The sequence below is a fragment of the Phyllobates terribilis genome, unplaced genomic scaffold (assembly GCF_046119375.1).
Source record: "Phyllobates terribilis strain yellow unplaced genomic scaffold, ASM4611937v1 Scaffold_1__5_contigs__length_1240528914, whole genome shotgun sequence".
Classification (NCBI taxonomy): Eukaryota; Metazoa; Chordata; class Amphibia; order Anura; family Dendrobatidae; genus Phyllobates; species Phyllobates terribilis.
The window spans coordinates 719,602,633-719,626,153 of NW_027362761.1; the positions used below are offsets into that span (position 1 = coordinate 719,602,633).

The 23,521-nt window shown below is 39.0% G+C and overlaps 1 protein-coding gene across 9 annotated transcripts in view; it reads left to right on the forward strand.

Moving 5' to 3' along the window:
- Window positions 1–15,627, forward strand: part of NFIC (nuclear factor I C) — a 220,121-nt gene extending 204,494 nt beyond the window's left edge. For all 9 annotated transcript variants that reach the window (XM_073686306.1, XM_073686303.1, XM_073686308.1 and 6 more), the window contains one exon: window positions 9,113–15,627. In XM_073686306.1, the coding sequence (XP_073542407.1) occupies window positions 9,113–9,212 (100 nt within the window). In that variant the 3' untranslated portion in view covers window positions 9,213–15,627. The remainder of the gene's footprint in view (window positions 1–9,112) is intronic.
- Window positions 15,628–23,521: the final 7,894 nt, after the last annotated feature.

The following is a 23,521-nucleotide window of genomic DNA, read 5'->3' on the forward strand; positions in this document are numbered from 1 at the left end:
CTGACTGCAGGTAATTGGATAGCATATTAAAGTAGCTGTGATGCACAAATCCAAAGTAGTGCACTGGTGGTCGCTGCCAGTCTTATACAGTAGCTTGTCACCTGCCATTCATCACTCACATGTTAACTGCATGCAATTACATTACAATTGCAAACTTTTCAATTCAGTGGTCATGTGCCATATATGGCGGCATCATCACTGAGACCAATGATTGTCTGCAGCAGTCACATAAATGATGCACTGTAATTTTTTTATGTTATCTCATTGCCTGCGGTTAGGCAAATTAAAAGAAAAATCCAGCAAAGCCCATTTAACCCAAATGCTTTTATGTAGTATGCATTATCAGTAGATTATCAAGACCAACTGTGGCTAAATTCAGCTAGAAGTTCAGTTAGGTTTATGGAAAACTACATGATCAGACGAGATCTCAAGTGTATGAGGATACAGTAGTAAAGTGTAGAGCAGTGCTTCACAAACCATGAGGATTGCTGTACCAGTGAGGCGGCCATAGTTGATGGTTTTATAGACATGATCATACTCTGCACAGTTTTCTCTCCGGCTGCAGCAACCTCTGGTTTATTAACAGCTGACACATTCTGTACTTATGTTAGTGTTATACTGAGTTCAAGAGATTAAAAAGGAAAATTGAGAGACATTTTTAATTTGAACTTTCCACTTATCTTAACATGCCTGATGAGCCGCTTGTAAAAAAATATAAATATATATATATATATATATATATATATATACAGTACAGACCAAAAGTTTGGACACACCTTCTCATTTAAAGATTTTTCTGTATTTTCATGACTATGAAAATTGTACATTGACACTGAAGGCATCAAAACTATGAATTAACACATGTGGAATTATATACTTAACAAAAAAGTGTGAAACAACTGAAAATATGTCTTATATTCTAGGTTCTTCAAAGTAGCCACCTTTTGCTTTGATGACTGCTTTGCACACTCTTGGCATTCTCTTGATGAGCTTCAAGAGGTAGTCACCGGAAATGGTTTTCACTTCACAGGTGTGCCCTGTTAGGTTTAATAAGTGGGATTTCTTCCTCTATAAATGGGGTTGGGACCATCAGTTGTGTTGTGCAGAAGTCTGGTGCATACACAGCTGATAGTCCTACTGAATAGACTGTTAGAATTTGTATTATGGCAAGAAAAAAGCAGCTAAGTAAAGAAAAAACGAGTGGCCATCATTACTTTAAGAAATGAAGGTCAGTCAGTGCGAAAAATTGGGAAAACTTTGAAAATGTCCCCAAGTGCAGTTGCAAAAACCATCAAGCGCTACAAAGAAACTGGCTCACATGAGGACCGCCCCAGGAAAGGAAGACCAAGAGTCACCTCTACTTCTGAGGATAAGTTTATCCGAGTCACCAGCCTCAGAAATCGCAGGTTAACAGCAGCTCAGATTAGAGACCAGGTCAATGCCGCACAGAGTTCTAGCAGTAGACACATCTCTTCAACAACTGTTAAGAGGAGACTTTGTGCAGCAGGTCTTCATGGTAAAATAGCTGCTAGGAAACTACTGCTAAGGACAGGCAACAAGCAGAAGAGACTTGTTTGGGCTAAAGAACACAAGGAATGGACATTAGACCAGTGGAAATCTGTGCTTTGGTCTGATGAGTCCAAATTTGAGATCTTTGGTTCCAACCACCGTGTCTTTGTGCGACGCAGAAAAGGTGAACGGATGGACTCTACATGCCTGGTTCCCACCGTGAAGCATGGAGGAGGAGGTGTGATGGTGTGGGGGTGCTTTGCTGGTGACACTGTTTGGGATTTTTTTCAAAATTGAAGGCATACTGAACCAGCATGACTACTACAGCATCTTGCAGCGGCATGTTATTCCATCCGGTTTGCGTTTAGTTGGACCATCATTTATTTTTCAACAGGACAATGACCCCAAACACACCTCCAGGCTGTGTAAGGGCTGTTTGACCAAGAAGGAGAGTGATGGGGTGCTACGCCAGATGACCTGGCCTCCACAGTCACCAGACATGAACCAAATCAAGATGGCTTGGGGTGAGCTGGACTGCAGAGTGAAGGCAAAAGGGCAAACAAGTGCTAAGCATCTCTGGGAACTCCTTCAAGATTGTTGGAAGACCATTTCCGGTGACTACCTCTTGAAGCTCATCGAGAGAATGCCAAGAGTGTGCAAAGCAAAAGGTGGCTACTTTGAAGAACCTAGACTATAAGACATATTTTCAGTTGTTTCACACTTTTTTGTTAAGTATATAATTCCACATGTGTTAATTCATAATTCAGTGTGAATGTACAATTTTCATAGTCAAGAAAATACAGAAAAATCTTTAAATGAGAAGGTGTGTCCAAACTTTTGGTCTGTACTGTATATATACACTGCTCAAAAAAATAAATGGAACACTTAAACAACAGAATATAACTCCAAGTAAATCAAACTTCTGTGAAATCAAACTGTCCACTTAGGAAGCAACACTGATTGACAATCAATTTCACATGCTGTTGTGCAAATGGAATAGACAATAGATGGAAATTATTGGCAATTATCAAGACACCCTCAATAAAAGAGTGGTTCTGCAGGTGGGGACCACTGACCACATCTCAGTACCAATGCTTTCTGGCTGATGTTTTGGTCACTTTTGAATGTTGGTTGTGCTTTCACACTCGTGGTAGCATGAGACGGACTCTACAACCCACAGAAGTTGCTCAGGTAGTGCAGCTCATCCAGGATGGCACATCAATGCGAGCTGTGGCAAGAAGGTTTGCTGTGTCTGTCAGCGTAGTGTCCAGAGGCTGGAGGCGCTATCAGGAGACAGGCCAGTACACCAGGAGACGTGAAGGGGGCCGTAGGAGGGCAACAACCCAGCAGCAGGACCGCTACCTCCGCCTTTGTGCAAGGAGGAACACTGCCAGAGACCTCCAGCAGGCCACAAATGTGCATGTGTCTGCACAAACGGTTAGAAACCGACTACAAGAGGGTGGTATGAGGACCCGACGTCCACAGATGGGGGTTGTGCTCACAGCCCAACACCGTGCAGGACGCTTGGCATTTGCCACAAAACACCAGGATTGGAAAAGTCGCCACTGGCACCCTGTGCTCTTCACAGATGAAAGCAGGTTCACACTGAGCACATGTGACAGACGTGACAGAGTCTGGAGACGCGGTGGAGAGCGATCTGCTGCCTGCAGCATCCTTCAGCATGACCTGTTTGGCAGTGGGTCAGTAATGGTGTGGGGTGGCATTTCTTTGGAGGGCCGCACAGCCCTCCATGTGCTTGCCAGAGGTAACCTGACTGCCATTAGGTACCGAGATGAGGTCCTCAGACCCCTTGTGAGACCATATGCTGGTGCGGTTGGCCCTGGGTTCCTCCTAATGCAGGACAATGCCAGACCTCATGTGGCTAGATTGTGTCAGCAGTTCCTGCAAGATGAAGGCATTGAAGCTATGGATTGGCCCGCTCGTTTCCCAGACCTGAATCCGATTGAGCACATCTGGGACATCATGATGAGACTATCCGCAACCTCATCAGGAGCATGTCCAGGCGTTGCAGGGAGGTCATACAGGCACGTGGAGGCCACACACAATACTGAGCCTCATTTTGACTTGTTTTAAGGACATTACATCAAAGTTGGATCAGCCTGTAGTGTGTTTTTCCACTTTAATTTTGGGGGTGACTCCAAATCCAGGCCTCCATTGGTTAATAAATTTGATTTCCATTGATGATTTTTGTGTGCTTTTGTTGTCAGCACATTCAACTTTGTACAGAACAAAGTATTCAATGAGAAGATTTCATTCATTCAGATCTAGGATGTGTTATTTGAGTGTTCCCTTTATTTTTTTGAGCAGTGTATATATAGTACATACATACAACAAATTGTGGCTCTCTTATTTCTAAAGCAGGTTGAAAATCAAGCAAGATAATTGTGTTCTATAGTAATATAATCCGCATTTCCCCAAAATTAGTTTATAGAAATGTTCCCAATGATTCATGATTTATCGTTGTACATTTTGTACACAACTATAGAAATTTTACTAGAAAAAAAGGATTGATTGTTAAAAAGACCCTTGTCACTTGCCATAAATATGGATTTATTTTTTTTTACCTGGCGTTAATGCTACTTTTCTCCTAAACCTGGCTTGTTTGTCTTTTGTTCCTGCTCCTCTCTGATTCCTGAGATATGGTCTTTTCTGCATGTACATTTAGTCTTTCTAGCCAACTGGGTGTGATCCTTAAAAAAATAAGTATTGAGGTCCACACCCTAATGCCAGATTCAGGAGAGCTGCGGCACTCACAGTGGGTAAAAAATGTACATCTTCAACTACTTAATGACATATATTTCGTCAATAAGGGATGTATAAAGCTGTCTCAGGAGCTGAGCCTGTTTCATACCAGGAGCTCACTCCTATTGTTGTAGTTTAACTGCATAAATGCCACTGTCAATCTCTAACAGTGATATTTAAATTAGCACAGGTGCCAGTGTGCGCTATTACCGACTTCAAACAGTTCCTCACTACATGGTGGCGAGGAAATGATGGGTTGTCATGGCAGCCAGGAGCCTGCTAAAGGCTTCCATCACTGCCATCTTCATTGTTTAATGAAGCTCCACTACAGGGTGGGCTCCATAGAAGAAGCATGATTTCTGTATATACTGCAACATTATGGTGTTGCAATATATAGTATAAGCGAGCAAACAATTACAGGTTTAAATTCCCAAAAAGGACTAAAAAATAAAGTAAAAATAAAATAAATAAAAAATATAAACATTTTAATCCCTCCCCCTTTTCCCCATTAAAAATAAAGACATTTTAAAAAGTAGACATACAGTATTTAGTATCGTCATGTCCCAAAAAGTCCAATCTATCAAAATATAAACTTATTGAAACCTTACTTTAAAAACTGAAAAGAAAAAAATATAGAAATGCCAGAATAGTTTTTATTTTGTTTGCCACAATTCCTCCCTGAAAACATCTAATAAAAATAATAAAAAATCAGTCAAAACATAGTATAAAATGCTATCAATAAAAATGTCAGCTCAGCACGCAAAAAGAATCCATTTTTTTTTTACAAATTTCAGATTTTTTTTTTCACCACTAAAATAACAAAAAAATTTGGCCAAGTTTGGTATCACTGTAAAAGTGCTCACCTGAAGAATCACATTGCCAAGTCATTTTAACTAAACACAATGAACATCGTAAAAACAAAAAAGCAATGGCGGAATTCAGTTTGTTTGTTTTTTTTTTTGCAGTTTCATGTACCACACTTGGATATTTTTCCCTGTTTTCAGCAAATTTTATGGTAAAATGAACGGTATCATTCAAAATTACAACTCATCCTGAAAAAAACAAGTCATCATGCAGCCATGCATACAGGAGGATGAAAAAAATTATGGCTCTTGTTACCAAGGGAGGAAAAAAAAAGCACAAAAAATGGAAAATTCCTGGGTCTTTAAGGGGTTAAGATAGATAGTTACACATTAATTAAGGAGCATTTTCATTAAAAGTCATGTTAACCAATATATAAAATGTACTTTGCATAGGCAAAAAAAAAGATTAAAGGGAAGCTATCATCAGAAAAGTTCTTGCTGTTTAAATCAAGTTTATATGCATTTTTTCTTATTTTTATGCAGTGTTTTTTATTTTCCATATCACAATCTGTATTCAAAATAATAAATAGAAGTTTTGCAATTTTCACACCACTGGGGCTATTCTTTACTCATACTTCCTGTTTTTTTCAGTAAATTCACATGTACATTAGCCACAATGAACAGACTCCTATGTTTTTGTATTGAAGTGTCTAATGAGTGTGTGCAGAGGTCATTGTGAAGGGAGAGGGAGCAGTGTCTCCTGTGTCATCAACTATGGTTGATCTTTTGTTATCACCTGTGTGTACAGGTGTTACCTGTCATTGTAATCCTGCTTTTGATAATGATGGCTTTATAGATAGGCAGGACCCACCAAGTGCCATGTTGTCAAGGAGGACAAAGGATATTACTCTAAAGGAGTCACTGAGATAGTAATGGCCCTTTATTGTTATTGATCAGTATAAAATTAGAGGTCAGAAACCACGTTTTGGCTCCAAACCTGGGACCTTCATCAGTTGTTTCTACGTACCGTAATAGTTCCAATAGTTCCAATTAACAACAGTGTTTTCGTGGTTTTAATAAATTCTCATTATGTGATCAGATCAACAAAATTAAAACCTTTAAACCATAATACATCATAATATCTTGTATAATGGTAATATTAATATTAATAATAACATTTTAGGGTTACGAGTGCTGGCAGTGGTGGATAACTATAAAACAATCAATTGTTCTTGACCAGGTTGTGGTGATAAAACAGATCCATTTATAAAACAGTGCTTAGTATTGTAATTTCTACAAAATGTGTATAATAAATAGTATACAACCTTCAGAACTATGGATTTGTTATCTACTGAAGCTGGGAGGGATCATACCAAGTTCTTTAGTGTTTTTTTACAATGTAATACATAGTGGTAGTCGTTAAGTGTAGCTGTTTTTTTTCTGTTCCTTTTTCCCATCTTCTTTGCACGAATTGTGTTATTGCAGTTCTTGCACTAAATCACTTACTTTTACAGAAGGTGTGTTTTTAAAAAATCACTCCAGTTGTTTAGTCGTTTAATCCATATGGAGGTAGTGTCTTCATTTTGTACATCCAATGTATTTCTCACTTCCTGAGGGGATCATAACTGTTATACATGTGTCCTGGAATCTGATCACATCGAAGAATAGATATCGGGTCCGAGTTATTGGGATGTACTATAGCACAATATCACAACAGACCAGGTTTCATATATTTATTTTTTATGTTGGATCGATGATTGTTAAATCTCATATGGAGTGCTTGTACTGTTAGATAAATTACTTATTTGGTTTGGCATGTTAAGTTTGGTTTTACATTGAATGGTTCTCCTTTATGGTAGGATCTAAATTCAGAAATATTTTTGCGGCTAGTTTTGCAAAATAAGCATTATGGGGCATAGGATTTATAGCTTCTTGGTTGGGTAGCATCTTCATTAATGAATTTATTGAAATGTTTTATTTGACTTGTTGGCAGAATTTTTTTTAAAGGAAATCTGTCAGATTTTTCTAATCTGTGAGCACCATAATGTAGGAGCAGAAATCCTGATTACAGTGATGTGTCACTTACTGGGCTATGTTTTGCAGTTTCAATAAAATCAGCATTTTATCAACAGGAGATTACCACTACCGGACAAGCTGCTAGTCCTACCATTCCCCCAGCAGTAATTAGCAGCTCTCTGTCACTATACAATGTACAATGTGGTGTGCATGAGGTTCTGCACAGCGTAACAACTGAGCTCTGCTCAATCTGTAGCAGAGAAAATTGTGATTCTCTCATAACTGCTGCACCCAGTATACAAGGTGGATACATCGCTGGAATCAGAGTCTTTGTCCCTTCCTCACACTGCTGTCAGATTACATAGGAAAAGCCTGCTAACACAGTGTTGTGGCCCTATAGAATATATTCAACGTTTTTTTTGGAATATGACCTTTCAGGAGCGGATTGTTAAAGGGGTTGTCCAGGACTTTATATTGATGGCCTATGCTTAGTATAACAAATAAAGTTGTACTCTGTAATGCTATAGCATGCAAACATGAAATATATGAAATTGGAATTGAATTCGTGCTCTAGAAAATAGGAAAAAACAAAGATACTTAGTGCAGAAATTGACCAATTCATGTGTTCCCAGCAGCCACGACAAGGCAATCTTCTTTGCTGGAGACCTAACCTAATGTGATTCCTCTCATGGGTTAATAGCTTACATTTATATGAGTAGGTAGGATCCTGCTGTGATTAAAACCACTATTAGCCCATGAGTGGGATCACATTTGGTCCCCAGCAAAGAAGATCACATTGCCGTGGCTTCTGGGCACACATGAATTGACCAATTTATGCGCTAGGTATCTTCATTTTTTCCCTGTTTCTAGAGCAGTAATGCAATTCCAATTTCTTATATTTCATGTTTGCATGCTATAGCGTTACAGAGTACAACTTTATTTGTTAAGTATGCTTAGTATAAGTCATCAATATCAGAGTCTTGTGGGTGCGAAACCAGCACCTCCACCAATCAGCTGCTCTTGGTGACAGCATGGCCAGAACTGATCAGTTGCAGAGCAGAACAGTATAGCGCTGCTGACTGTATAGTGGCAGAAGCTGGGTACTGCAGATCTACTCTCATTCATTCAAATAGTGGCGGATGTGTAGTACCTGGCCTCGTCCACTATACAGTTGACGGAACTGCTTTTCTGCTCCACAACTGATCACTCCCAGCTACTGCTGACACTAAGAACCGCTGAGTAGTGGGGGTGCTGGGTGTTTCACCTCCTACCGATCTGATAAGAATAGGCCATCACTATAAAGTACTGGACAACCCCTTTAAGGAGTATGTTCTAATTCCTCTTCAGTATTTTACAAATATGAGCATATGATGATGAGGTACAGTTTGAATGATTTGCTGGTGATTTTCTGGGTTAGTGACCTAAGGCAGTCCATTTGACCAAATGTTGTGGCCTTCTAGGCATTTGGTATTAGTTTAGTCTTATAAGTTTTTTTCATTGAAGCGATTTCTCAGCATTATGGCTTGTTTCTTATATGTGTTTGTATCTGTACTGTTCCTTCTTATACGATTAGCTTGGCTGAACTGTATGTTTTTTATCCTTTTTTGGGATGACAGCTTGAGAACTGTAGGTAGCTATTTGTGTCAACTGTTTTGAAAATAGTTTCTGTCACAATCGTTTGTGCAGAGAATTCAATTTTCTTTCTCTGGACAGTGAGTTGTACACCCCATGGGTTATTGTTGATGGTATTGCAGAATTCCTGAACACCGGATAATAGGAAGCCTTGCTGCAAACTGTTCATGAAAGGACAGAAAGTATGAGTCTAAAAGAGCCCCAGTGGCTACTGTGAAAACTGCATGATTACTAATATTGTGATATAACAAAAAAAACTAGTGACAAAAAATGTAAACAATAGGCCATTTTCTGATGATTGGCTTCCCTTTAATTCATTCATCTTAAAATGTTCAGCCTTCATTCTCACTATTGTCTTCTTTCTTCTTCTTCCCTTTTTTTCTTTACAGTCATGGTACTTGGGATAGCAGCCTGACCTACCTCCCATCCACTGGAACCAGCAGACAGAAAATGGTCTCTGCAAAGTTTCTGGTCCAGGACAACAGCTAAATGCATCTTTTATAAATAAATATTTCCACAAGAGAATAAATCGGTGGTATACTACAGTGGTCAGTGGGAGATGAAGAAGTGATGATATACTTTGAGGGGCTTTTATCTTCAAACAGGATGTCTTAGAGCGTTTGCTCTTGCATTATGGATTTTGAGAAAATATACGTGTATATGATTTTAATGTCCTTTTACTCCTAACCCATTCATAAAAGGGTTGAATATCCAACCAGCAAGAAGGAGGAAGAACAAAAATCTTCCTGTATGGATATACTTTGTTATTGTTGCAATTATTAATAATATTATTATGCGATTGATATAACTTCATTGTTTATTTACTCTGTTCTGCTCCCTCCCTGAGAAGTTTAACTGTTCTTGGCTGAAGGACTTTGATTATGACAGCTTGCCATTTGGGGGATACACAAAAAATCACGGTATACACCTTAACGATTTCCACCTGGTCTCATTTGCAACTTCAGGGTACCTAGTGAATTAGCTACCATGCATCGATATGTCTAGAATTGTAAAGCAGTACTTGTGATGTGTTTAGCACACTGACTCTAAATTGTGTTTTTTTTCTTTTCATTTTGAATAATATCTTTCAAAGTTTCAATTGGCTAGTTTTCACCCCCAGATCTATATTTTCATATAGTATATTGATTTCTGTCTGTATGTGTGAACAATAGAGACATATGCAATTGTAATATGCCTTGCATATATTTCATTTATTTCAGTTCCTATGACTTACATACTTCCCAAATGTACAAATAATCTTGGGGAGAAAAAAAAACAAATATTTAAGGTGGTATTTAGCCTTGAAAAGTTTGGTCCCTTCTCAAAAAGCTAATAGTAAAGTATCCCCCTGTTAAGACCCTTAACAATCAGCTGTTATCTGTGAGGAAACCTTTCAGTAAGTGTTTAAAGGGAATCAGTCAGCTGGTTATAGCCTACTTGTATGTATAGAGTAGGTGTAGGGTAAAGAACAGAAGTGAATTCATACCTTTATTAAAGTTTTGGACAACTCCTTTATACAGTGGTGTGAAAAAGTGTTTGTCCCCTTCCTGATTTCTTATTCTTTTGCATGTTTGTCACACTTAAATGTTTCAGATCACAAAAACAAATTTAAATATGTTTTTAAGTAAAGATCTTTATTATTATTTAGGGAAAGAGAAATCCAGACCTACAGGGATCTGTGTGAAAAAGTAATTATACCCCTCTCCCCCTTAAAACATAAATTAACTGTGGTTTATCACATCTTTGGACAGCTGAGTCCAATTTCCTAGCCATACACAGGCCTGATTACTGCCACACCTGTTCTCAATCAAGAAATCACTTAAATGGAACCTGCCTGACAAAGTAAAGTAGACCAAAACATCCTCAAAAGCTAGACATCATGCTGCCATCCAAAGAAATTCAGGAACCAATGAGAAACAAAGTAATTGAGATCTATCAGAAAGAAACTGTGCAAAAATGGCATGCATGGCAGAGTTCCAAGATGAAAACCACTGTTGAGCAAAAAGAACATAAATGCTCATCTCAGTTTTGCCAGAAAACATCTTGATGATCGCCAAGACTTTTGGGAGAATACTCTGTGGACTGATGAGACAAATGTTGAACTATTTGGAAGGTGTATGTCCCATTACATCTGGTGTAGAAGTAACACAACATTTCAGAAAAGGAATATCATACCAACAGTAAAATATGGTGGTGGTAGTGTGATGGCCTGGGGCTGTTTTGCTTTTTCAGGACCTGGAAGACTTGCTGTGATAAATGGAACCATGAATTCTGCTGTCTACCAAAAAATCCTGTAGGAGAATGTCTGGCCATCTGTTCGTGACCTCAAGCTGAAACACACTTGGGTTATGCGGCAGGATAATGATCCAAAACACACCAGCAAGTCCACCTCTGAATGGCTTAAGAAAAACAAAATTAAGACTTTGGAGTAGCCTAGTCAAGACCTTAATCTGATTGAGATGCTATAGCATGACCTTAAAAAGGTGGTTCAAGCTCGGAAACCCTTCCATGTGGCTGAATTACAAGAATTTTGCAAAGATGAGTGGGCCAAAAATCTTCCAGAGCTTTGTAAGAGACTCATTGCCAGTTATCGCAAACGCTTGATTGCAGTTATTGCTGCTAAGGGTGGCCCAACCAGTTATAAGGTTTAGGTGGCAATCACTTTTTCACACATGGCCCTGTAGGTTTGGATTTCTTTTTCCCTTAATAATAAAGACCTTCATTTAAAAACTACATTTCGTGTTTACTTGTGTTATCTCATGTCAATTTTTCTATGTCAATTTGTTTTATGATCTGAAACATTTAAGTGTGAAAGATAGAATAAATCAGGAAAGGGGCAAACACTTTTTTCACACCACTGTATACAGTGTACACCCATACTATTACAACTTAGAACAAAAACATTAGGTGCAGACACACCTCGGTACGTGACCAGTAGGAAAACTAGTAAAAAACATAGGGTGCTTAGTTAACACCCTTTTGATCAAAAAGGCATAAAAGCCATCCCACCTTGACAAGGTGTTTCCAATCTGGATGGTCCCTAACTTTAGTGACTTACCTCACTATGTGCCAACCGGGCCTCAACAACAGACAGGGACAGAGCTGGACCAGTGCCTGGCTGTATTGGGACCAGTCTGCAGAAGGCTGAATATATAATGGAGCATGGCCGGGGGGAGGGAGCACCCCTAGGGGAAGCATGACCGCCTCCCCAAATGTACCAAGTACAAGAAACTAAAGAGAAACTAAAAACAAGGACAGACACACCTATTAGTATAAGCGATACTACACATATACTAACAGGTGTGCCAGTCCCTGTTTTGGGTTTCTATTTAATACTATTAGCACATTTGTTTTTCCTAGGTCCACATTTAATCATAGACATATACTTCCTTTTGTTGCTAGTTCCATCCCCCTCTAAATGCTCATTAATTCTTACAGTATCCCACACTCTGTCTATCCCCTCCCCCCAGATCCAAGTTTAAAAGCCTCTCGAGACCTTTATTTTCCCCCCAATTTCCACATTGAGGTGCAACCTGTCCCTACTGTAGAGCCTGTAGTCAACAGAGAAGTCGGCCCAGTCCTTTGTAAAAGCAAACCCTTCTATCTTGCACCAATTATTAAGCCACTTACAGTATTTATCTCCCTAAGCAATCGCTGTCTTTCTAGTGATGCTCATGGCATCGGCAGTATTTCTGAAAATACGACCTTGGAGGTCCGGGATTTCAACTTCTCTCCTAGTTCCCTAAAATCATTTTTCAAGATGCTCGCTCCACAAAAATTATATCCCCTAAAGCTGTTTAAACATGTATGTAATGTAGAGTAGTTGAAATAAAATACTTACCGATTGTGGTCTTCCACAGTTTCCAGTGCGGCTCTGATCCTCTTCTGAATCACATGACTTCAACTCCAACTAGTCGGATCATTCTGGACCAGATGCCACTTTTAGCCCATAGCCCCACTACCAGTATTAGCTCAGTATCCGGTCAGTATTTTTTCTCAAGAGTGGGAGACAAAACCAGGTGAGGAACAATCAGAGAAAAGGTATAATAGAAACAAGTCACCAATTCTGCATTTATCACTCACTCCTGGTTTTGGCTCCCACTCCTGAGAAAGAATACTGAACGAATACTGATAGTCGGGCCATGGCCTTACAATGTAAATCTAAAGAGCTTCATTCACTTCAGTAGAGAGAAGGTCCAATACCAAACCCAGCTCATATTGGTAACTAGTCTACCAGTAGTCCAAGAAAAGAGGACCTTTTCTCCAATACTGGACAGACCCTTCAAACCATATCAAATTCCCTTTTTGTTCTTGTTTTGTTTAATACTTTTAGCACAAATGTAGTAACAAAATAACAATTTTCTTTAAATAGAAATGCCATCATTTTGCCGGTAACAGCGTTGCATGTTGTGATGTTCTTGCTGTCTAAATTTTACAAAATTGCTTGGGACCAACTTTGACTTCAGGCTGACAGTGCTTAAATCAGCCTGGGTTAACATGTTTTGCAGATCCATTGCCCCCTGTTTTATTAGATCAAAATGAAGATGAAATCATCGCAAGGAACACAGGGTTTTGTGTAGTAGTCAGCATCTGAAGTAATACTGGGAATATGCAAGGCATAACAAATGTGTATCTACATATATATATGCAGGGCGTAACGTTATGGTATTAATCTACGCTAATCAGTCCCTTTGACCCTTATACAGTAGTATTAGAAGAATGCACACTGGGCATCCATTACCAAACCTGTCTCCGAAAAAAGTGTTCTCGTAACCTAAAGCAATTGTTCAGCTTTTATTGTTTAAACTGCACTAAAAAAAATGAAACTTTGAAACTGATTGGTTGTAAAGGGTGGCAGAAACTTTTTTCCCCTGAATCTGTAAATAGCTTTCTTGGATTTTGGATTTCACATGTACAAGCCACTGTGTCTAGCTTATTTACTTTGTGTAAAGGGTTTGGGCTGCCGTTCTTTCAATCTACTAATTGGCCAGAGCACAAGATCTAACGAATTAAAAGGCCATATATAAATCAGGATAATACTGATAAAGACCCATAAGCCACTCCTCATTTGATTAAACCACACAGAAAAAAAATAAGGAACTAAATGGCTAAAACCAGTAAATATTTTATTAGAGTACATACAAAATAAACACACGTCAATCTGAAATATATAGGATGAATAAAACATCATACTGGCTACCAGATGTCAAAGGTTATAAGGTGAGATGGCTATATAGAGGTAAATTTCACATATAATATACTCAATAGTTATTAGGGACAAGACTCTCACTGTACAAATGACCGCATCTAAATTAAAGCAAAAGCACCCCTTTTATCAAATAAAGACCAATGTGGTCATATTAAATGCTTTCCAAAGAGCCAAATTTCATATAAATATAAGGTTGAGAAATCAGTAGTCTCACCCATCATAAAGTACACCAAGTGTAGTTGCCAGGCATGAAAAAAGTGCCAACGTGCGTTTCGCAAATTTGTGATGTTGTTTCTCCACGGGGATGGCCAGGGTCCTTGGTCTGAAATCCCCACAAATCAGACATTAAATACCTATCAACGTTAAATCCAGGAAAACTCTGTTTAAACTTTAATACACGTACCCACTATGTTTGCTTTCAATATTTTGCAGTAGCATCACGAGCAAACAGAGACAGAAGAAGAATACATGGGCCCTTTGCAGTCCAATAGCTTATTATAATGCACAATTCCCGCTACTTTGGAGGTGGAAGTGGGCTCTGTTACTTTTTGGGTCCCTTTGCGGCTGCCCAGGTTGGATCGATGGTATGTCTGCCCCTGAATAGCTTAGAGTATGACAAAAGATACGTTAACAAGGAATAGATCACACGGATTCACTATATTATCTCATGCATAACAAATCCAGCTCTAAATTAACCATACTTGTGAATATATTGAGTATAAATACAAATATACTGCTGTCATTAAAATCCAGACTTACCTAGACAAGATGTAGAGATATGTAAAGTACATACTTCAGTAGTGTATTTGCCACAAAAGAAAAAAAAAACAATTATGTTTTTGGTATCTTAAAAGAATAATGAAGTTGTCCTAAGTAAATGAATCTTATCAGCCCTGTTACAGTAAACTGCATGGTGCTTCTTCCTGCAATCAACCCCACTACTTGCACTCATCATACAGGCTTGTGGCTGAAGACCTGCATGGCAGATTTAAATATGGCACTATTCCCATTAGTAGTTAGGATGGGAGTGGGCATTCTTTTATATTTCACACTGTCATCTCTGCCATATAGTAATAGTCAGACTTGGAGGAAAGTTTAAAGAAGGAAACAGTACTTCTATTATTGATTTTCAGTAATCACTGTGGTAGGGATGTCCTTCTCAGCTGAAACACCTTTCACCCCGAAGAAATCTTAACTCATTGAAGAGTTCTCAGCTATTGACATAATCTTAAGGAGGCTACTCGCTATTTCTGATGAGCATATTATTCTCTGTCATTAATAAAATAGCAATATGATTAAAAACAATTGAAGGCTATTTTGGAGTGATGAGAAAAGTAGTTTCACTCTCTCTTTTTAAGACCATGACATAAATCTGAGATGGGGTCTGCTGTGTTTTAATATGTTAGATTGGAAGGAATACATGGAAAAAAAACACGATATAAATAAAACACTAGAATTCCAAAAATATCATATGAAACAAAATAGTATATATAAATATATATATATAGCATTAAATATGTACAAATGATCTTTTTTTTCCCTTATTTGCACGGAATTTTCTATCACATTATGTGCCTTGCCTTCTGACAAATGATGAAATAACCACTTGCTCATTTGCTGCATGCTATGACTTCAGTATACAGGAAATATGAAATGTGTACAGACATTAAACAGTTAATGATTTCTGATTCCTTATTATTTTGTTAATGGATTTTTAATTGTTTTCTTTTGTATGTCGTCTTCATCTTTTGTGCAGTATTTCTGTTGCATTGTCGTTCCCCTTGTTGAGTGTGTAGCGTCAGAGAGGCTGTTAAATATTGGCAATGCTGGGAGCCATGCTAAAAAAAAAAATCAGATTTGCAAATAACAAGTGAAGGGCTAAGGGATGAGTGGAATATGATGGCTCCACAATTTTGTATGCTTAGAGTCTGTTGTATGATCAATGCATAACAAAAAAAACTATGACTCTAGCAGATTAATGCTACAGATTGAAGGAAGGTGTAAACAGTAGTAGTAGTAGGAGGAGGAATGTAACTAGAGGCTATAGAGTCAGTAATTTAGGAAGGCATACACATATTTAAAGGGAACCTGACATCAGGAATTAGCCCTATAAACTACAGGCATGGTCATACTGGCACTGTGATGCTAATTATTCTGATACCTGATGTGAAGGGATCTGATCAGTGGCTTTCGATTTTACACCTTATGAAGTTTTCATAAAATTATGTCTTCTGTGTTTCGGGGCGGGATGTGGGGGCAGGGTCTTCTTCTGGTTCTCTGCCCCCCCACCAGCCTCCTCTGCTTCTTGTACAAGTCACTGATTATTCATTGACGTGCCTCCTTTTTAAAATTCCGCTTCACCGCCATCATTGTGTGGGTGGCGCATGCGCAGTGTGAGTGTGTGCAGGACTTCAGTAAAATGGCACCAGAGATGGCGCATGCACAGATCGAGATTTTGGCTCGGGGAAAAATTCAACTGAGCCAAAATCTCAATCTGCGCATGCGCCACCTCCGGCGCCATTTTATTGAAGTACTGCACACAGGACACAGACTCACACTGCGCACACGCCGCCCACACAATCATGGCGGCACGGAATTTTAAAAAAGAGGCAGGTCACTGAATAATCAGTGACCTGTACAAGAAGCAGAGGAGGATGGTGGGGGCGGAGAACCAGAAGAAGACCCTACCCCCATGTCTTGTCTCGAAGCACACTGAAGCACAGAAGAGGTCATTTTATGAAAACTTCATAAGGTGAGTATTCAACAGCCACTGATCAAATAATCAGCTTCACAGCGTCATTATGGCCATGTCTTTCGTTTATAGGGCTAAATCCTGCTGACAGGTTCTCTTTAACAACTATTGCGCTGTATGCCTCTTACATGGTCTATATGCTCTATTTCCATTATCACTGAGCGTACAATTTTAATAATTCATTTTCCCCAATTAACGAAACCATATTGTTTAAAATTATTGAAAAATGTGGTCAGTTATTAAGATTTTCAGCATTTTCAGAAAGATGCTTTTTTTGGGGGATTTCCAAACATGAATATGTGTGTGCATATATACAGTTATATGAAAAAGTTTGGGCACCCCTATTAATCTTAAGCTTAATGTTTTATAAAAATTGGTGTTTTTGCAACAGCTATTTCAGTTTGATATGTGTAATAACTGTTGGACACAGTAATGTTTCTGCCTTGAAATGAGGTTTATTGTACTAACAGAAAATGTGCAATCTGCATTCAAACAAAATTTGACAGGTGCATAAGTATGGGCACCTCACCAGAAAAGTGACATTAATATTTAGTAGATCCTCCTTTTGCTTCCTGTAGCTTTTAATGAGTTCCTGGATCCTGGATGAAGGTATTTTTGACCATTCCTCTTTACAAAACAATTCCAGTTCAGTTAAGTTTGATGGTCGCCGAGCATGGACAGCCCTCTTCAAATGATCCCACAGATGTTCAATGATATTCAGGTCTGGGGACTGGGATGGCCATTCCAGAACATTGTAATTGTTCCTCTGCATGAATGCCTGAGTAGATTTGGAGCGGTGTTTTGGATCATTGTCTTGCTGAAAGATCCACCCCCTGCGTAACTTCAACTTTATCACTGATTCTTGAACATTATTGTCAAGAATCTGCTGATACTGAGTGGAATCCATGCGTCCCTCAACTTTAACAAGATTCCCGGTGCCGGCATTGGCCACACTGCCCCAAAGCATGATGGAACCTCCACCAAATTTTACTGTGGGTAGCAAGTGTTTTTCTTGGAATGCTGTGTTTTTTTGCCGCCATGCATAACGCCTTTTTGTATGACCAAACAACTCAATCTTGGTTTCATCAGTCCACAGGACCGTCTTCCAAAAAGAAATTGGCTTCTCCAAATGTGCTTTTGCATACCTCAGCCGACTCTGTTTGTGGCGTGCTTGCAGAAACGACTTCTTTCGCATCACTCTCCCATACAGCTTCTCCTTGTGCAAAGTGCATTGTACAGTTGACCGATGCACAGTGACACCATCTGCAGCAAGTTAGCAAGTTGATGCTGCAGCTCTCTGGAGGTGGTCTGAGGATTGTCCTTGACTGATCTCACCATTCTTCTTCTCTGCCTTTCTGATGTTTTTCTTGGCCTGCCACTTCTGGCCTTAACAAGAACTGTCCCTGTGTTCTTCCATTTCCTTACTATGTTCCTCACAGTGGAAACTGACAGGTTAAATCTCTGAGACAGCTTTTTGTATCCTTCCCCTGAACAACTATGTTGAATAATCTTTGTTTACAGATCATTTGACAGTTGTTTTGAGGAGCCCATGATGCCACTCTTCAGAGGAGATTCAAACAGGAGAACAACTTGCAAGTGGCCACTTTAAATAGCTTTTCTCATGATTGCATACACCTGGCTATGAAGTTCAAAGCTCAATGAGGTTACAAAACCAAAAAAAGTGCTTTAGCAAGTCACAAAAAAGTAGGTAGGAGTATTTAAAACAAGAAAATGATAAGGGTGCCCATACTTATGCACCTGTCAAATTTTGTTTGAATGCAGATTGCACATTTTCTGTTAGTACAATAAACCTCATTTCAAGGCAGAAACATTACTGTGTCCAACAGTTATTACATATATCAAACTGAAATAGCTGTTGCAAAAACACCAATTTTTATAAAACATTAAGCTTAAGATTAATGGGGGTGCCCAAACTTTTTCATATAACTGTATATACAGTACAGACCAAAAGTTTGGACACACCTTCTCATTTAAAGATTTTTCTGTATTTTCATGACTATGAAAATTGTACATTCACACTGAAGGCATCAAAACTATGAATTAACACATGTGGAATTATATACTTAACAAAAAAGTGTGAAACAACTGAAAATATGCCTTATATTCTAGGTTCTTCAAAGTAGCCACCTTTTGCTTTGATGACTGCTTTGCACACTCTTGGCATTCTCTTGATGAGCTTCAAGAGGTAGTCACCGGAAATGGTCTTCCAACAATCTTGAAGGGGTTCCCAGAGATGCTTAGCACTTGTTGGCCCTTTTGCCTTCACTCTGCGGTCCAGCTCACCCCAAGCCATCTCGACTGGGTTCAGGTCTGGTGACTGTGGAGGCCAGGTGATCTGGCGTAGCACCCCATCACTCTCCTTCTTGGTCAAATAGCCCTTACACAGCCTGGAGGTGTGTTTGGGGTCATTGTCCTGTTGAAAAATAAATGATGGTCTAGCTAAACGCAAACCGGATGGAATAGCATGCCGCTGCAAGATGCTGTGATAGCCATGCTGGTTCAGTATGCCTTCAATTTTGAATAAATCCCCAACAGTGTCACCAGCAAAGCACCCCCACACCATCACACCTCCTCCTCCATGCTTCATGGTGGGAACCAGGCATGTAGAGTCCATCCGTTCACCTTTCCTGCGTCGCACAAAGACACTATGGTTGGAACCAAAGATCTCAAATTTGGACTCATCAGACCAAAGCACAAATTTCCACTGGTCTAATGTCCATTCCTTGTGTTCTTTAGCCCAAACAAGTCTCTTCTGCTTGTTGCTTGTCCTTAGCAGTGGTTTCCTAGCAGCTATTTTACCATGAAGGCCTGCTGCACAAAGTCTCCTCTTAACAGTTGTTGAAGAGATGAGTCTGCTGCTAGAACTCTGTGTGGCATTGACTTGGTCCCTAATCTGAGCTGCTGTTATCCTGCGATTTCTGAGGCTGGTGACTCGGATAAACTTATCCTCAGAAGCAGAGGAGACTCTTGGTCTTCCTTTCCTGGGGCGGTCCTCATGTGAGCCAGTTTCTTTGGAGCTCTTGATGGTTTTTGCAACTGCACTTGGGGACACTTTCAAAGTTTTCCCAATTTTTCGGACTGACTGATCTTCATTTCTTAAAGTAATGATGGCCACTCGTTTTTCTTTACTTAGCTGCTTTTTTCTTGCCATAATACACATTCTAACTGTCTATTCAGTAGGACTATCAGCTGTGTATCCAACAGACTTTTGCACAACACAACTGATGGTCCCAACCCCATTTATAAGGCAAGAAATCCCACTTATTAAACCTGACAGGGCAAACCTGTGAAGTGAAAACCATTTCCGGTGACTACCTCTTGAAGTTCATCAAGAGAATGACAAGAGTGTGCAAAGCAGTCATCAAAGCAAAAGGTGGCTACTTTGAAGAACCTAGAATATAAGACATATTTTCAGTTGTTGCACACTTCTTTGTTACATATATAATTCCACATGTGTTAATTCATAGTTTTGATGCCTTCAGTGTGAATGTACAATTTTCATAGTCATGAAAATACAGAAAAATCTTTAAATGAGAAGGTGTGTCCAAACTTTTGGTCTGTACTGTATATAGATAAATAGACAGACACACGCAGAACTGTGCAAAGGTTTTAGACTGGTGTGGAAAAAATGCTGCAAAGTAAGAACGGTTACACAAATAGAAGTATTAATTGTTTAGTTTTATCAATTAACAAAACGCGAAGTAAATGAACAAATATTTGGTGTGACCATCCTTTGTCTCCAAAACAACGTCAATTCTTCTAGGTACATACAAAGTCAAGGGATTTTATAGCATTATAGTTGGGTGTATAAGTAACTAATTATACTAAACAGGTGATAATGATCATCATTTTCATATGTAGGTTGAAACATGGTCATTAACTGAAAAAGAAACAGCTTTGTGGGTGAGAAACAGCCAAACTCTGCTACAAAGGTGAGTGTGTGGAAAAAAGTTTCATGCCTTAAGTCATATACCATGGCATGATTGAGCAATGCAACAAAACACAAAGTAGTTATACTACATCAACAAGGTCTCTCTCAGGCAAAGATTTCAAAGCAGGCTGGGGACATGTGCTGTTAAAGGACTTTTGCTGAAGCACCAAGAAATGGACAACAAAGAGGACTTTAGACACAATAGTTAGCCAAAGAAATGAAAGACACATATTGCTTACTTCTCATCGAAATCAGAATATGTTCAGCAGTGCCATCAACTCAGAACTGTCAGCAACTATTGTTCAGAGAAGTTTGGCTACAAGTGGTCTTCATTGAATAATTGTGGCCAAAAACTATGTACTTTCAACATGGAAATAAGGCCAAGTCACACAATCATGCACAAAAACATAGAAACGGGTGTACAAAAGTGGCAATATGCTTTCCGAGCCAATGACTCAACTATTTGGCTATAATAGAAGGTAGTTTGTTTCTCCAAAGGACAGGGGAGTGATACAATAATGAGTTTATACAGTCAACGGTGAAGCATGGTGGAGGTTCCTTGCAATTCTGTGGCTACATTTCAGCAAATGGAGTTGCGGATTTGGTCAAGATGAATGGTGTCTTCACTGCTAAGAAATACAGGCAAATACTTATCCATTATGCCATACCATTATGTAGCTGTCCGATTGGCTCCAAGAGGGCAACGACCCTAAGGCTATGTGCCCACGATGCTGAAATGCTCCGAATTTTTCCTGAGCGTTTCTGCATCTCCCTAGCAGAAAAAACTCATGCGGATTTTACATGCGTTCTTCCTGCCAGGTAGAAGCGTTTGTCAAGCGTTTTTAGCATGCGATTTCGCATGCGGGTTGTCAAGCTCTTTTCCAAGCGATTTTAGCGTCACTTGGAAAAGTGCTTGAAAGTTGGTCACACAATATAAATCCATGCAACCGGCATGGATTTATATTGTGTGACCAACATAATGTTTAAAAAAAAAGAAGTAGAACGTAAAAAATAATACCTAAAAATATTATACTCACCTTTCCGCAGCCTCGGTCTGCTCCTGGCGTCGCTGCTGGCTCCGTGGCGGGTTCCGGTAATGTAAAAGGACCTTCCATGATGTCAGCAGTCATGTGACAGGTCACGCGACAACCATTGTCAGCGGTCGCGTGACCTGTCACATGACCGCTGACGTCATGGATGGTCCTTTTACATTACCGGTACCTGCCACGGAGCCAGCAGCGACGCCGGGAGCAGAGTGAGGGCCATCGGAAGGTGAGTATAAGGTTATTTTTTATTTTATTTCTTTTCTTACTTACAGGTACTATGGTACCCGGGTCTGGAGGAGAGTCTCCTCTTCTCCAGACCCGGGTACCATCCGTGCATTAATCGCATAAGATCCGCATGACGTAGTCATGCAGATCTTATGCGATCCAATGCAAGTCAATGGCAAGTCAATGGCGGCGATTTCGCAGCGAAAATTGGTCTTGCTGCGGTTTCTACATGATGTGCACAGCACATGCGGATTTGCATTGCAGTAAATGGCAGACCTATTACAAACGATTTTAATGCGTTTTCGCAGCGAAAATACACCGCAAAAACGCATTAAAATTGCTTTGTGTGCACATAGCTTAAACATACAGCCAATGTCATTAGTAACTATCTTCAGTGCAAAGAAGAACAAGGAGTCCATGAAGTGATGATATGGTCTGCACAGAACACTGGTTTCAACATCATCAAATGTGTCTGAGATTACATGAAGAGACAAAAGGATTTGCGCAAGCCTACATCCATAGAAGATCTGTGGTTGGTTCTCCAAGTTATTTGGAAAAGCTTCTCTCGCAAGTTCCTTAAAAACTATGATCAAGTGTACTAAGAAGAATTGATGCTGTTTTGAAGGCAAAGAGTGGTCACACACTAAATATTGATTTGATTTAGATTTCTCTTTTATCAATTAACAAAATGCAAAGTGAATTCATTATTAACACTTCTATTTTTGAATGCATTCTTACCTTGCAGCATTTTTTCCACACCTGCCTAAAGCTTTTACACAGTACTCTATATGCAAACATGTATATAAATTCTTATTGTTTTGTAATACATATTATGTAAAGGTAGAGCTGTACTTAAAAATGTTATAAGCCTAAAATATATCAACGTGTTTGACTTTGTAGAAGCAGGAATAAATGGCAATCAATAGATTGTATTACTGAGATATTTCCAATTATAAATTGAAGTAAGAAAATTCCACTGGCGGTAAAGACGCTAGGCCTCACTGATCAAAACTCTAAATAGTCTGTCCTGTCTATAGCAGCCAATCCTAATGCAGCTATCATTTTTTATCAACCGTATAAGAAATGAAAGCCAGCCTGTGATTAGTTACTTTGGGCAACATTTTTTTCTGGTTTATATGTTATTATACTTAAGAATTTTTTGGAAATACAGTACCTTTGTACCTGAAGATTTTGCCAAATGTATTGGATTAGCACTCAGATTCTACTATCTTTTTAATGACAAAAAATATTAAAAAGTATTACAGCTATCATAAAATAGTAAACAGTTTAAATTTTGCTTTCTATAATATAATTGTCAGATTGGGGAATATGAATTAAATATAAGCAAGCCCCTTCCTTAATTTTGTTAATTCTTAATTACCAGTTGATTAGTAAATATAAATCTATCACTTATTGTGTTTTCAGATATGCTCTTATGGTTTATATATTACCAAACAATGAATATTTTGAGTTTTTTGGGTATATTGAATGACCAGCTAGGTTAACAGCCTCTCCAAATGTTTGGGTCAGACACACTAGGTTCTGAATTTATATTTCCTTACAATATGATAAACATGTAAGGACTATTCGACATAACTCCCTACAATTATTCAT